General features: G+C 41.8%; 1 protein-coding gene across 2 annotated transcripts in view; it reads left to right on the top strand.

Annotated features, from left to right (window-relative positions):
- The window catches only part of csmd2 (CUB and Sushi multiple domains 2), a 201,408-nt gene that overhangs the window by 165,864 nt on the left and 18,673 nt on the right, over positions 1-16,871 (top strand). The window contains exons 48-58 of one of the 2 annotated variants that reach the window (XM_054764766.1): positions 843-1,031; positions 1,980-2,126; positions 4,267-4,455; positions 5,004-5,189; positions 5,255-5,449; positions 5,524-5,697; positions 5,800-5,973; positions 6,211-6,384; positions 10,422-10,610; positions 12,605-12,778; positions 13,674-13,856. In XM_054764766.1, coding sequence (XP_054620741.1) covers positions 843-1,031; positions 1,980-2,126; positions 4,267-4,455; positions 5,004-5,189; positions 5,255-5,449; positions 5,524-5,697; positions 5,800-5,973; positions 6,211-6,384; positions 10,422-10,610; positions 12,605-12,778; positions 13,674-13,856 — 1,974 coding nt within the window. The remainder of the gene's footprint in view (positions 1-842; positions 1,032-1,979; positions 2,127-4,266; positions 4,456-5,003; positions 5,190-5,254; positions 5,450-5,523; positions 5,698-5,799; positions 5,974-6,210; positions 6,385-10,421; positions 10,611-12,604; positions 12,779-13,673; positions 13,857-16,871) is intronic. The other variant, XM_054764767.1, reaches the window with a different exon arrangement.

Genomic DNA, 16,871 nt, shown 5'->3' with positions numbered 1-16,871 from the left:
CTTTTGAGACATGCAGACAGTCACAGGGGATTTGCAGAAAATTCCTATATTTTGTACACATGGATTTCCATCATGTTTTATACATATCACTGGTTGCTCGTATCAAACATACAAATATTAACAATTTGCATAATTTATGGTAATCTCCTTGTCATTCTCTTGCTCGAGATGCTCACCCGTGGATTTGAGACTATTGAGCATAAATTGAATTGCAGGAAACCATGTTAAACGTATTCAAAATACACTGGAAGGGCATTTGCAATTCAGCGAGCGACACACCTGACATGGTGAGATTTCCTCAGGCAATAAATCCCACTTAGTTTGCACGCCAAGCATGATGACAGCAAACACTCATAATCATTTGTAAACGCAGTTTAACCGGGGCACTCCGCCATTATTCTGCCCCCACTGACTTTATAACCTTTTTGTGGATTAGAATGCAAACAGGAGGGCAAACAGGCCACACACATGGTTGAAGTGGGTCCGCAAGCACAAAGAGGCACGTTGACCTCAAATTAACGACCCCGCCCTTGCACATGCAACAAATGTGGCTTCCAGGCAAGTGAGTTGACATCTGTCTACATGGACAGTGGGCAAAGAGAAAAGATTTTTGCTCAAGGCCATTCATTAATAAAGGAACATATTAGTGAACTGATTTAGCATAGTCAAGTCTGGAGTGGCAAGTGGTTACAATAATATGGGTCTTCCCAATTGAACGTTGTGCTGCAGGGTCAATTCAATTAACTACAAAGAATAAGCACCGTGTGTTAATGGCAAAAGCTATCATTGTTTTGCTGCTAACAATTTTGTTTTTGTTGTCCCCTTACTATTTGACTCAACAGTGACGTGTCCCATGAATGAGATACTGACGGCGTCCACAGGTGTCATCATGAGCCAGTCACCGGGCACCGGCTTCCCTCACTTTGAGTCATGCTCCTGGGTGGTGAAAGTGGAACCCGGATTCAATGTCACTTTCACCATTGAGCACTTCCAGACTAGCCGTCAATTTGATGAGCTTGAGATCTTTGATGGTGAGTTTTTTTTTTTTTTCTTTTTGAGTTTACATATTTACTGACAATGTTTACCAAAAAGCAATTAGCAACATGCTCAATTAAAGAATAAAATGAAATTGGAGAGCCACACACACGTCTTGCCTCTGCAGTGACAGAACATTTACATCTGCTTTGTGCATTTGCGCGTAATTACAGGCATAGTCAGCAACCCTGGCAGGCTTCTTGGACTAAATGGTGGTCGTATATGCTAGAGTTGCTGATTAGTGCATTTTATTTATTTATTTATCTTTTACTGCGAGAAAAGAAGCAAGCATTCGCTAACCTTGGGGCTACCTAACCAATTACAAACCTTTCCCCTCAGTTAGGAGAAGAGTATATTTAGATTTGATTCAAAGTGAAACTACAAGCAGACTCTCTCAACGATACTGTATATACCTAACTGGGCTAAATTAACACTTTTGAAGACTGAAGCTGTGGAAATTGTGGATTGTGGAACATTCATAACAATGTAGTCAAATATAGCAATAAAAGTATTGCTGTAGTGATGACAATGACATTTAAAAAAAAACAGACCTCGAACTGAACAGAGTCTACAATATCTCACAACAGTAAATACAGCCCTCACATTTCAACAACCTTTTCTATTACTATATACAGTATCTTCTCAATACTATAGAAAAGGGACTTGACATTTGCTGTCCACTGAATCTACTATTCACGAGGTACTATCCACTAGCTGCATGAGTGCTGCTGGCACTGGGGAACTACGGTTCATCGGGGGAAACATGAATTCCAAAATGTACTGTGACATAGCTAAGTGTCATTTCTAGATTATTGTTGTTTGAGAAGAGGTTATTAAATGCTTGTTGAAGTGTGAGACCTGTATTCATGTGGATGAGAGTATGAACCCCATGTAAGCCTTTTTGGCTTGTTGGTCTTCTACTCAACATTCATCTCTTTATTCAGGCCCATCAAGACAGAGTCCTCTCCTGATCACGCTCAGCGGTAACTACTCCAGCCCACTCAGCATCACCAGCTCCAGTAACAAAGTCTACCTGCACTGGTCCTTCGACCACACTACCAGTCACAAAGGCTTCCGTATACGCTACTCAGGTAACAGATACCTTGAAGCAAGCCTTTTTTAATAACACAAGGTTGCATCCCTGTGGTCCTTTTGGCAAAGGGTAAAAATCATATTTGGATTTGTCACTCTGCTGTTTATTTGATTGTATCTAGGGTATATTTTCCCTCCGTCACTTTGTTATCCAACTGCATCACAGCAGCTGGAAATATGCCGCATCTCCTTGACAACCTATCGGGCTGAGATGCAATATGCAGCCTGGGAATCAATGTTGCTCAAACTCTTCTTCAGTATTGTTTTGCTGTGCACCACCTGCACAACTGGCTATGAATTATGACTGTGTAAATATTTAAAAGGCTCCCCTAGCTCTTTATCAACACATCTCAGCCAAGTTAACTAATTATTTCTCCCCCTGGAATGTTCAGCCATTCATCTGCCCTTTTCTTCCCTTGCCACGCATTTTAAATTCCCCTCACCAATGATTGATTTTGCCGTAGGAGGCTACATGACAGATGGATAGATTGATTGCAGAAAACCTGCAATATGCAATGGTCAACATGGTAGCACCTTGTGGTGATGGAGGAACAGATGGCACCAGCAGATTGGCCGTGCATTCTTTGTCAATCAATTTTCACTGTTCTTGTATAAGCAACAAGCAAACAGCCCATCATGGCCTCCATTCCTTCCGCTCCACCTTTCATTGTGCGGCACACACTTCTCACAATGCACCTGCCACTATCTTCTCTGCTATCTCCTTTGGCTTCAAATATCTATCTTTGTGGCTCTCGGCTCCTTATTATCTATTCTTGTCCGCTTCACCTGCCCACGTCGATCTGAATCCTTTGAGCGGCAGGGTTGATTGCAATGAGACAAGACGTGTTCTAAGAGGCAAACGGGAGGGAAGGAGCGAGGAGGACAGAAAGGGAGGCAAATGAGTTTGACACTGATTGAAGTGAAGAATTGAAATAAGCTCCTGAGACGTCATTCAGGGTGACTGACAGGAGAAGGCCTCCCCATGTAAAATCACTGAATGTCAACATTGAATGTGCCTGGCATTCATATAGGAACCAGTTGTGAATAGTGTATGTACAGTAGCTCACAAGAGTACACCTTTCACATTTCCAGCAAACATTTTTATTACTATAGAAATGAAAGCTGGACATACTTCAGAGTAGTAGTTGTATAGCATTTTACTTTCCACTGAAAATGACTCCACACACAGCTGAGATAATAGCATCTTGCCCTCAGCCAAGCATGGGTTATGGTCTGGTGCTGCATGAGTGCTTCTTGAACTGGGAAAATGTGGTTCATTGAAGCCCCTCCCTTGGGAAACTGTCCTGCCCCAAACACACCTCAGGTGACAACTATCTTCCGAGGAAGGTGAAGGTGATTGAGTGGGCAAGTACATTTCTCTAGACCTGAATTGAGCACTTGCAGGGCATCCTCAAGCAAAGGATAATGTGCCAAAAATCCAGTAGATCTGTGATGTCACCTGTTCAGGTCTCTTAAGACAACAATGGTGCTCACACAAAATATTCACACTATTTAGCAATAGATAATAATCACTGTGTGCTGAACCACTTGCACAGCCAATACAAGCTGTACACAGACTACTCTAAGTTGTATCCAAGTTTCATTCCAATAGTATTGTCACTTGAGAAGATATAATAAAATGGACGCTGAAATATGAGGCGTGTCACTTTTGTGAGATACTGTGGTAATAGTGATTAACTACTGTATAATGGATAGAGCTTTTTTACTTCCACCAGGTGAGATATTATGTCCAGAGAGTCTCTTATTCTTTGGACTTGTTGCTAGCACCATTTGGAATGATGTACGATTATTGCAGCGTCCAATTTTGCCAACAAACAAAAACAGATACTGTGCTTCAATGATTATGTATCCATCATGTTTATGATCTTCCGCAGCATGCACTGGCAAACTCCAAATCAATTCTCTACTGTGTATCCTTCCCAATTTCCTACAGACAGTATACGGTATACCCTGCTTTACCTCGCCAGCCATAGAGGGGACAGATGCAAAAGAAATCTCGGGCTCTTTAGCATTAAGCCTTCACCCCCTCAGCAACATCTTGCATTGTTGTTGGGATTATATGCTTATCCGTATCAGTATACACATTTTTGTTGTGCTCTCTTGCTTCATTTTATTTAGCGGCCTACTGCAGCCCGCCAAGCAGCCCTGTCAACGGCACAGTGCACAGTCTTACGGGCACCAAATTGGGAAGCACTCTGCGTTTCAGCTGTGACCAAGGCTTCCGACTCATCGGCCAGAGCAGCGCCACGTGTACACGGACCGCACAGGGGATCTATCAGTGGAATGCGCCAGTGCCACTCTGTCAAGGTGAGGGTCCAACTCCACCAAAAGACAAAAAATATGCTGAAATTTGAGTGCTCAGTCACCTTTTTGGAATACTGAGTTAAAGATAATGTCATTGCAAAAGCAAGTTCACAAAGTGATATTGAGAGTGTGCTGAAGAGAACATATTATGGAAAACTGACCTTTTTAATTGCTTGTATACACACATTTGGGCCTCTAGGGTACCTGCACAATCCTTTGGAGGGGGACATGGTGACAAAAAAAAAGAAAAGAAGCTGCTGTGAACAAGCCTGTTAATAGAGGGCTATAAGTGTGTTGTAATTGTCGACACTTGGGGTATTTAGACGTTATTAAGACCTATATGAACCATTGGAATCTGTGGAAAAAAATGCAAAATATGTCTCTAAAGTATTTTGACCATTAAGGTTACTCTTTAAAAGCCAGTTACCTATAGAGATTTCTCACAGTAATCCAGGAAGCACCAAGGACAGCAAAACAGAATGCCAGATATAAATAAAGCACGCGGTCTACATTTGATTAACTCCCTCACAATCCCTTTCCTTCCGTGTCAGTCATGTCCTGTGGAATGCCAGTGCCTCCTGTCAATGGCAGCATTATGGGCCAGGACTTCTCACTCGGAGCCAGGGCTTCATATCGGTGCAACCCAGGATTCCGACTTGCAGGGCCTGTCACCACTACAGTAGTCTGCCAAGAAACTGGCCGGTGGAGCCCCATTGAAGCCCCCCCACGATGTGTCCGTAAGTATTTCACTGAAGTTTGTTGCTCTTAATACATTTCAGCTACAATGAATTTGACCTTACAGCGGTGACCTGCCCTGACATCGGCCACTCCGCAGTCGACCACGGACGATGGAGATTAATCTACGGAACCCAGAACCAATATGATACTATTATGATGCTCATATGTGACCCGGGGTATTACTACAGGGGTCAACGCGTCATACAGTGTCAGGCCAACAGCACCTGGAACTACCCAGATCCCCGGCCAGTCTGTGACAGTAAGTGAAATAGCTGCCAATTTTATCATCCTTTGGTTTGGATTGTGAAAAACATGTACACTTTGCTATTTCAGTCATTTCCTGTGGTGACCTTGGAACTCCACCAAACGGCAACAAGATTGGAACACTGACTGTGTATGGAGCCACGGCAATTTTTTCCTGCAATACAGGCTACACTTTAGTGGGCTCCCGCGTGCGAGAGTGCATGTCCAATGGACTCTGGAGCGGAACACAGGTCCAGTGTCTGGGTGAGTTCACTTGCCAAAGTGCTGCTGTGCAAAGCTAATTTCCTAAAAAACGTCATGCCTTCATGCCATGGGATTGAGTCAGAGCATTTTCTTTTTCCAAAGCTGGCCACTGCGGCACCCCTGAGCCCATTGTGAACGGGCAGATCAATGGGGAAAACTACAACTATAGAGGTAGTGTTGTATACCAGTGTAACCCGGGATTTCGTCTCATCGGGGTGTCTGTGAGGATCTGTGAACAGGATCACCGCTGGTCAGGGCACACCCCTGTTTGTGTCCGTAAGTACACACTTGTTAAAGTTAGGAGTCTAATAATTGCTTGTCAACACGTATATGTGTCCCTTGATTGAGTGGTGAAGAGTGACTTCTTTGCAAAACTGGCTGCTCTGAACAGTTTTGTCAAGAGAGGGTTATAAGTGTGCTGTATTTACCCTTGGGGTTGTCACTGAGGAACTGTTTTAATATGGCCCCTTTAAGTGTTTAACCACCATTAAGTGTTATTTTTCCTTTCCCCAGCTATCACATGTGGTCACCCTGGTAACCCCACCTTTGGTGTAACCCAAGGATCCCAGTTCAGCTTAAATGATGTGGTTCGTTTTATCTGCAATACCGGATATGTTCTCCTGGGGCCCGTTAAATCCACATGCCAGGCCAACGGGCAGTGGAGTAGCACTCTGCCTCGTTGTAAAAGTAAGTGACATGTCTACCACTAAGTACGTTGTACAATTCTATATCTGCATGTACAAATTATAGCGGATATCAGTGAATGGAAGGATTAAGAGTACAATTACAAATGCCAGATGACTATATCCAAACATGTAGTTGATGATAATTATGACATTGCAGCTAATTTCGCTGCATATATATGATTCACATGTGTATATGGCCTTGGGGGGTATTTTTTAATTTGTTGTGGGTAGTTATTAAATCAACTCTAGCGTAATTCAGAGACATATCTCGTAGAGTAACCACTGATGATCTCAACACCCACTGGGGGAAATCATTTAAATGATGCCAGTGATGGGGAAGTGAACTGGGGACGGCAAATAGAAGAAGAATGAGTTATTAAATGACCAAATGATGAAGAGTTTGTGTATGATTTACTTATTGAAGCTAGCTCACCCTCAAGGCTCACCTGTGAGAGAAACATTCACAGCATCCTTGAGATAAATTACTTTTTATTTTATATAATTGATGCCTTTCAGTCATTCAATTTGAGTTGTTTTTTTTTTTTTTTCTGTTTTGCAGACAAAGTATATCTGCAGTACTAAATTAGGGTGTGAAAGGCTCAGAATAGAACAAACTCAATGAAGATATGGATTGAATGAATACGTGTATTTTATATCATGATTGAAAAGATGTTATTGGACATTAATGAAAGGACTGGCGAGGTCAATCCCCTGTGGATTGCTTCTGCAGTAAAGTTGTACTGTAGAGCTTAAATCCTTTCACTAACTCATTCAATCCCAGCCAGACAACCACTTCACTACTGGCCATTTTAGAACATTGTGTTCTATTACAGATTAGACACTTGTCTTTCACCTTTTTCCGTTTTTTAGTAAACACCAATAGAACATTGGCAAGTTTAAGGAAAATAAGAAGAAAAATTAAATAAGAAAAGGGACAAAAATAGCTTTTTGTGAAAAGATACATTTCAAGCATTCAACTTTCACGATTTACAATTTTCACATTTGGAACTAAACTTTGTGTACATGTGCGTTAACATTTTGCTACAATGCGTAACCTTCTGCGTGCTACACTACCACAGGCTCTTCCACTTCCTCATTGCTGTTGAGTGTGTTAGTACATGTAAATGATCTATGCCAGGCTCTTATCAAATGCACTTCTGCCACTTTGTGGCCTTTTTTATGGCTTAAAACTGCTTACTGTGCAGTTGCGTCTTCACCTCTTAAAAAAAAGAAAAAAATGTAAAAGACATTTGTTTTTGTGATCAGGCGTTCAGGTTTATAAAAACGTTTAAATGTCTTTGGTGTAATATGAGTTAATTATGTCATGTGAGCATTGGAGCTGTGTGGCACTGTGAGTGTGTGGGTGAATGTTAGCATGTCCCGTTGTCTTCACCGTCTAATACAAGTATTACAGGTCATTTTGTAAATCAGATTTATCACCTTAATTAGAGTCACAGGTATATTTTTTAGGCCAATCCACCACGTCCTTGCTGCGTGTTCATCTCGCCTCGCCTCTCCTCCGTGAACTCTTAACTTTTTCTTTTCAAAGAGGTGGAGCAGGAGTCAGTTAAACAAAGATAATGATTTCTACTGGCTAAAATAGTCTACGGCCTCAATCCATAACGTGTGGAGCGCTCACAAATCACGACCAATTTGAGTCACAGCTACAGCGCCTGCCTTTGGGCGACTCATGTTTATTTGTCTTTCATTAATAAGAAGGCGACACGAGACGAGAAAAATGTGCCACTTACAAGGCCATTACTTGGCAGGGGTTCAAGAGGAGGTAGAACTGGACGGGGTTTTTAAGTGAAACAGATAAATTACTCCTTTTTTTTATCCATTTGCATCCCCGTTGTGAACAAAGTAAATTGCTGAGACATGGAGAAGGGGTACAATTAAATAAACTCTGCTTCTCCCTACCCATTTTGGACATCTTGACTTGTGGAAGTGCCGTCCCTTCATGTATTTTATTAAGCATGTCCAAAACAAATAAACCACCACTGACATTAATTCAAATAGGGTTAAATGAGATATTAATTAAAAAATAAAAAATAAAAATATGTTGTTTTTTTTCGCATTTCTTTCACTGAGTCAGTAAAAATGTATAACTACATGAAAATAATGCTTAAAATGTACATGTATATTAGGGATGTCTTAGAATAGTTGGCTATTTGTCAGTTCGATTCGGAGGAGTCTGATTCAACTATCAATCTCACAGCCAAATCATATGAAAATGTCATGTGTCAAGCTTGTACCATTCTGACTACATGGGCGTGCCCACGGCTGCTGCTGAGCAGACAGTTTTACATAGAATGTCTTTTTTTGTTATAAAATAGCCTATTTTGATACAAATTCAGCCTCATTTGTGTTAATGAAGAGTTGAAAATGACGTGTGCGTTTTACAGAAGACTTAAACTTATGCAAGATGGTGGCACGTACAGACAGCAAAGCCCAGTGTCCCTTCTAGATTTGCAGTTTTGTAGTTATTATATTGCTCATATTGGGTCTGGTTTACATTCGCGAAGAGCTTTTGAATACTGAATTTTGCAGTACAGGAGTCTACACACACCACGCCACCGGGCAGAAGTGCTCGCAAGCGGCGTTGAGATCGTAAACAAAGGCGCGTGAGGAATACTAGCTGATCTCAAGTTAACACAGCACAGACTGTGCTTACTGAGCATTTCCTCACTAATGTGCAGTCTTTAGTAAATAAAATGAAGTTACGACTCACGTGATAATGTCAGTGCAAGATGGTGGAACCCTGCTTGTGTGGCTACAATGGCGCTAGTTTCGACAGTCAACTTTTTATTGCAGTCCGACCTCAAAACTTGCAGCAAGGTGAACAAGAGCTAATATATTATTACCGTTATTGTTACTGGAAGTACAACAGGCAAGCACTGTGGACGATGTAGACGCGGTTTGGAGAAACACTTTCTCTAGCGCTAGACAGGAATAAAGGCGATCATTTTTTGGGGAGTAACAATATATTTTATACTAAGTGTGTGAGGCATAGTTCAGGCTTAAAACCTGGATTGTGTCACGAGTGAACAATGGCAATTGAAGAGAGAAGGGGAGGGTTTTGGAGTGAATTTAATCTAATAACAGTCACTTTTAGTGCAAATGTTGATCTGAAGTAGGAGGTCAATGTCAAGCTAGGAGGAGGGTTTGGAGGGGAAGGAGCAAGCCTTGTGCCAAAAAAGTACTCGTCGTGGAACGTAACCCCCACCAACAGCGGGGATTTACTGTCTAGGTTTTAAATAATGCACATCAGGTCAGCCCTCAATAAAAGAACAAAAAGGATCTGTGTGAGTATTTTTGGGCGAAGGTGCTGCAGGTTAGGAGTGTGAAAATGAGCAAGCTCTTTGGCTTATTAGCATACAATGAGCTCATTTTGGAATCTGGCAAATATAAACAGGGAAAAGTGGGACATAATGGCTCCTTTGGAAGCACTGTTTTAGGGAACCATTTAGAGATCTGGCATCAGTGTGTGTTTAATTGTAGTTTCCATTTTCAGGCAGCAAATGTTAGTCACTGTACTCTGACACTGTTAAGGCAATATGAAAATCCTGCTTGGGTGAGACACTCAAGATGGATCAGTGCCGGCAGAAGTAATTGCCTTACATCCAGTCATGAATTTTAATATATTCGACACCATCAGCCTCTCGAGCTGTACCACAACCCGCTCACTCTCACTTCCAACCCCACCCCTTCCCAAGCTGTCTCCATCTGGAGTTAAACTATCAGGGTGCTTCCTCCCCCTTCAAGCTTTTCCATCCATCAACGTCTTTGCACCACGACGGCCAGCAGGAGACTGGCCCTAATGAAGCAAATGTTTATTTCCGGTTTCTGTTCATCGACTGAAATTGGGATTGTGTTGGATGGATGGATGGATGAATGGAGGCAGGGAGGTTGAAACCAGCAAAACAGGGCTGGAGATTAAAGTCAAGACACCCAATACTGTCTGAAGAGTATAAGTAGATTAATCCAAGGTGGAAAACAAACTACAATTCAACTTCTGCCCTCCCTCCCCACCCACAGTTGTGAACTGCACAGATCCAGGCCATGTGGAGAATAGTGTCAGGCAAGTCTTAACCAGTGGACCACATCGCTACAGCTTCCAGACCACTGTGTCATACCGTTGTAACCCAGGCTACTACCTGCTGGGAACGAACTCCATCTCCTGTCAAGGCGACGGTACCTGGGACCGCTCCCTGCCCAAGTGCCTTTGTGAGTACCCTGGTCATAAACATGCATTTCATGCTGCCTCTGTAAATGACGTCTGTGGCGCCCTCTATGGGTGGTGCTCAAAATGCTTTGGAAGACACACTACCATGTAGGCAATGCAAATAGTCTGATCATCAGTGATGGCCAATTAGTTGTCTCGCCCGTGCTTGTGCAAATATATTTTGGTTTTCAACCAATCTCGCTGAAGTTTTACAAATGACATTGTCAGTCGCCTAAAAGTGTGTACCAGATTTTGGGGTGATTCATCTAAATACGCAGTTACAGTTGTGCTGTGTGAGAAATCAATCTGACTTATGGGGTCCAAACTTTTGGAGTTAATAACAGTGTCATGGGGTTGGCTATTTATCAGAAAATACTATAATAGCACAGCCAACACAGTAAGGAAGCATGTTTTTTTTTCTTTCTTTCTGAGCAATGGCCAAAATGATAATGGATCTATACTGCTGAGTTTGTTTGTTTGTTTGTGTGTGCGTGCATCCGTGCGTGTCCCTGACTTCATTGTAAGCATGCTACTAACACAGAAGCCAAGTGAGTTGTTCATTTTATACATTTTACACACATGCGGAACAGCAACAGGTCTGAAATGCTACATTTCCTTCCACGTTTCAGACACTAACTCACAAATGGGTCAACATGACAGCGCATACACAAAAATCCCTACATGTTCTACAAATAACAGTATCGTACACATGAACAAATTGATGTTGCTAAGTATGAAATTTATCACAAGCTGATTGGCTAATAACATAAGATATGTTGACATGACTTGTTGTAATTTACATTCGAATGAATGCGCCGCTTCAATTTTGATACTTTTTAGCTTTTGACAGACATTATGTGCACAATTGGCAGACATTTTGAACACCTGACAGACCACCCACTAACATTTTCGTCCACTCCTGTCTCGTTAACGCAAACTCACACACATCTCGTCATGTCTTAGTTATCAAACAGCCATGTTTAGCTTGTTACCATAACATTTTTGTCTTGGGGGGAAAAAAAGGCATCAACAGAATAATTTTGTCATCGTCATCATTGACAAAAACAAGAAGAAATACAAGAAAGAAATACAGCTGTGAAAAATTAGGACACCCCCTGCCATTTTTGTTTTAGCTTGTTGTGATCCCTCACCACTTGGCGAAATTGCGACTTTACTCTATCATGGTTTTTCAAACATGTATTAATGAAATAAATCATGTTTTGTGGTTGAATACGGCCTATTAAGCATTTCCAAGCATAAAAATGGCTACATTAATTAAAATACAAATATATGGCATTCTAAAATACGCATTCTAAGACGTTGACGTTGTATTCTACACTAGTCACTAGGTGTCAGTAATGTTCGGTGAAACACACAAACACCAGACTTGATCGCCACAACAACAGGCTTTTATTGCAGGATTGAATTATCTCTCAATCAGAACAATAATCCCTAATAAAAAACCCAAATAAAAACACGGGTTACCATTGCGGCCGTACACCATGACAATCTGAAACTCAACTCAGAACCCCCGACATAACTTCATGGCCGCCGCTCACTCTTCTCCCCTAGGGAGCACATTTATAGCAACACACACGGGCAAGTTTTTTATATATGTCTTAAATGGTTTATTTACTCTTATTATGTTTACTATATTGGGTAATAAAAGTGTAAAGGTGACTATAGGGGTGTTAGTTTATGTTTAGAGGGCTGAAATAATGTTAAAAAACAGATTTAGAAGGTCGTAAACATATGCAGTGAAAAAACTGAAATATTCCACTTATAAATAAGGAATCCTGTTTCATGGAAATTCACTGATCGCAGTCTGGTCTGGACCCAATTAACCACAATAAATACGGGATTACTGTAATATTTATTATCATTAATATGGACTAAAAGCCATTTCAAATGTGCTGTTACTTTTTCCCATTTATTTTAAAGGCATTCCACAATAACAGGTTCAATTCTTTCTCTCCACTCTGCTTCCATTGGAAAGTGGTGTTGTGTGACCGCCCCAGCATACCCCCCTACGCCCAAATCTCAGGCGACCGTCGGACTGTGGGCTCGGTCATCCGCTACAGCTGCATCGGCCAGCGTACCATCATTGGCAACACTACGCGCATGTGCCAGCTGGATGCGCAATGGAGCGGCTCACCACCACACTGCTCTGGTACTCCCAGTTTGACCAACTTTGGAAGCATAAGTAGCCACACTTGATCATAAAAGTCAAATGAGTAAGATAACATCATTCATTTAAATATCAGGCCGAAAAATAAGGAGTTTTGAAGGCAGATGTTAGCTGGTAATGGTCAAAGGAGGTGAACCAAAGGAGAGGCTCCACATGCCTCAAGGGCAAAGCAAGGATCCTCCATAAAACTGCTTTAATCCACTCATATTAGAAAGAGGAGTCACAACGCCCACATCCCAGCTTGTTTATGAAGCTCAGTAAAAGACATCAGCCCCCGTACTTTTTCTTTTAAGCCATTCTCTTACACACTCACGTGTATAAATTCACCAAATGCCTATAGAAATGTTAAGTCCATGAACAGTCCAGCCAAGAGTAATGATCACACACAGGTACATAATGTATGCCGACTGGCATTTTGATTGCATGCTGTAGGTTTAATGTCACAATTAACAACAATCATGAGCAACCCACGGATTACACACATTCCCGAAGTGGGCAACATTTCTATCTAGATCTGTCAAATGTTTGTAGCTATGCATTAAAATGACATAAAGCCAAGCCAACATTGGGAAACGAGGATGTAGCAGCAATAAGTGCTATTACTAAATCGATAGAGTAGTTTTAAAAGTAGGATTTGTCAATGAGGTACAAGGTTGTTCCCTGCATGTTTAACAAATAGCCCTAATGAAATTTATTTTGAAAAGCTCGTTTAGGTGGATGGTTTGTGGCCCTGATCCAACTGCAGCATTAATGTCCTCGAATCGGAAAACATCCATCACAGCAAACATTTCTGCCAAGTCTGAAGTTGCTGAAAACTTAAGGGGATTGTTTCTTTGCGCTCTTTATTTTTGTATATGCTTTCTTTTAACCTCCCTAGGGGACGCTGCAGGCCTTTGTGGAGATCCAGGTGTTCCCGTGCATGGCATCCGTTTGGGAGATGAGTTCACAGTTGGTAGTGTGGTGCGGTTTAGCTGCGAGCCGGGTTACATGCTGAAAGGTTCCCCTGAGAGAACGTGCCTGGCCAATGGAACCTGGCTGGGTACTCAGCCTGAGTGTCATGGTATGGAAGACAGATGTTCATTTATTGTGTCTGAAGAATTGTTCTATGTAGAAGATGTGTGGATGTAAAGGTCCCATGTGATAATATTTTTCAACAACTTTTCAACAATTTTAGTAGTCTCTCTTAGACTTTAGTCTCTGAGGGCCCACAAGAGTGTATTGGAGGCCAAAATCCACTCACTGACAGTTTAGAAGTGCTTTCGGTTCACGTAAGGGCATTGAGATCAACAACACTATCTGCCCTAATGGCTGGACAGGACAGAAGAAAAAAAAAAGTGCTTTCAGTAAGACCTACTGTTTGTCTATGCGTATCTCTGACTTGCAATTGTGCACTTTATCCACTTTTTACATAAACACTGTAACTTCGCTCTTGTCCAATGTAATAGATGGCATACACTTTCTGGCCATAAAAAAAGGTCCAACAGTGTTTTTCAAGGGAAACTGCTGCTAGCGCCAGAACAGATAAGAGATGAGACAAGTTCTTTGAGAAGAATGAGAGGTACAATTGAACAAAACTTGTTAAATTGTTAAAAAAAGCAGACAAATCAATATAACCTGAGCAAACGTCTTTTAGCTTCTGACTATTTATGCTAAAATGTTTGTTAATATGGGAAAACATGTGAGATGAGGGGCGGTCTCCTCCTGTGGGGGACAAAGACGATGAAGGACAGACTCATGCCTAGACACCAAGGCTAATGAATCAGGTGATAAGCATGTGGATGACTTCTAGACATAGTATTCGGTTAAAACATGTCATTATAGAACATCCTATGTTAGAAAATGAGGCAGTCTAAAAACATTGTGCGACAGGACACATAAAAAGCAATTTGTGTTCACTATAAGGAATGATTTTAGAAGAGCAAATACAACACATTTTCTAACACTTGCACTTGCATGAAGTTTCATGCTTGCCTTCTGAAACATGTTAAAGTCTTTTCCATGACCACATGATGTGTCTTTTGACAAATGGGAAGCTACTCACTGCATCTCTTAGGGTTAAATAACCCGGTACCAGCTGAAACATAATCAGCCCTGCAGTAATTATCCAATGGGAGGTGCTTACCTATTTACTTAATTAAATCCAGGTGGTGATCTTTTTTTTTTTTTTTTTGGCCAGCCAGTGTACATGACACACAATAACATAACATTGAGGAGCGGGTGAGCACACAAACGTTTGCATGACTAGCATATCTGTAAGCTACAGTGCACATTTAACAGTAGCATCATGCACGATTAGTTTACTCCCTGAAGAAAAACAAAATGAGCAAACTTGCTGACTGACGGAGAGTTTGCAGAGTGCCGTGCTTTATTTTAAGATGTGTAGTGAAGCCTTTTCCACAAAGCTTTTCTCCGTGAAGTGGTGGCTACATACATGGGCAAGGCTCATCTAGCTAGGGGCAGGTCCGTGAGGAAAGTCAAAAAGTAAAAAAGTCAATTTTGCACAGCAGGCCCTAGAAATGGTTTGATCAAACAAGGTCTGCGATTGAGCAAAAAATCAAGAATTATATCTTGCAGAAACTCGGTCTCAAGGTTGCCACTGAATCTTATTGAACAAGGTCTGGGCATTGTAAGTGAGGTTGAATGCGATCAATAGGTGTCATGGTGTTGAAGGCCTAAAAGTTCATTTAAAATTTGAATCTCGAAACTGCGGCTGCCAAGTTTGGGTATTAAGGAGAATGGAGCATAACAAATGCTCCTCTTGCTGCAAAGGCAGACGGTGGAGGTCGATAGGCAATCTGATCAGGATGCATTCCTGCGTGTACTGTGAAGATATTCTGAACACATCCGACTTTGAGACCCAGGGGCAGACCCAGAAGACGGTAGAGGGATTACGCACCCCATCCAGCCTGGAAATGCCTCGGGATTCCAAATGAAGAGTTGGAAGGACATTAAGGGGAAAAGTCGACGACTGCTTGAATCTCAGGCACCCGCAGTGCAGATATTGACAAGTGGCGGAAAATTTAATGAATTAAGTAGAAGTTTAATGGGCACCATAACTGAGACATTAGGGAGTTGTGATGTGAGGTTATTAAAGTCAAAAAAGGATGTTCAGTGAATTTCTTGTGCAATGTAGACATGAAAGTCACCTCCCACACTATGAAGCAGTTTACCTGGCTGCAGAGTGCTAATGTTTCATCATTGTTTACAGTTTTGAAGTAGAAAACATGTCATGATATTGAGCAATTTGCTACTGTCTCAGTTAATTACATCGGGTTGAGGAAGTTTGTAAATAACTGAGGAGGAGGATGTTTTAAAACAATGCTGACCAATGAAGCAGACGCAGGTGCATTGAACATAGAAACAGGCGATTACACGCTGCGGGCGAGTGTGTGGTGAAGCTACTCGCTAGCCGATTAGTAGCTAGCCGGTGTGGTGTGGCAATTTGTCGATACGCCAGGGACGGAGTTTGAGCGGCGTAACAATGTTAACAATAATAATAATAATAATAGCAATGTTGCTGTGGCTTTCTTAAATGCACATCACATTATATGTAAATGGAGCGCTTTTTGGAGTTTTTTTCAGAAGGCTTTATAGGCAGAATAAGTGTTTCCCGTTACGTGCATTCTTAGCTGCATCTTTTTAGCTGTTTTTATATCTTTAGAACGCACAGAAAAGAGGAAGACTTGTGTTCCTTTAAAGTAGATAACCTCACTCCCAGGCAATCCCCCCCCCCCCATCTTTAAACAACAAACACATCTCCTTATGCCACCACCTCTGTCGTGTCTCCCTTTGGCTCTTTTCCTCTTTGGTGTGTACATATGAGCCGGCGTCGCCCACCTGTTCTTAGCTGGCACGGGCTTCAAAGGCCGGACCACATCTGGTCATTATGGAAGGCCGGTACCCTCGGGGCTCCGAGAGTCTGATGCAAGCTGGAGTGTGTGACGCACAGAACCTTTACAGACACTGAAAAGTATAAGACACACATCTCCACTTATAATTACCGTAAGTTCCCTACTATAAGCCAGCACTTTTTTCACACACTTTGAACCCTTCAGTTTAAACAATGCTCGGAGCT

This window comes from Dunckerocampus dactyliophorus, chromosome 20 (assembly GCF_027744805.1).
Source record: "Dunckerocampus dactyliophorus isolate RoL2022-P2 chromosome 20, RoL_Ddac_1.1, whole genome shotgun sequence".
Lineage (NCBI taxonomy): Eukaryota > Metazoa > Chordata > Actinopteri > Syngnathiformes > Syngnathidae > Dunckerocampus > Dunckerocampus dactyliophorus.
The sequence above is the reverse complement of the archived record's forward strand: the minus strand, read 5'-3'. Positions and strand labels throughout refer to the sequence as shown.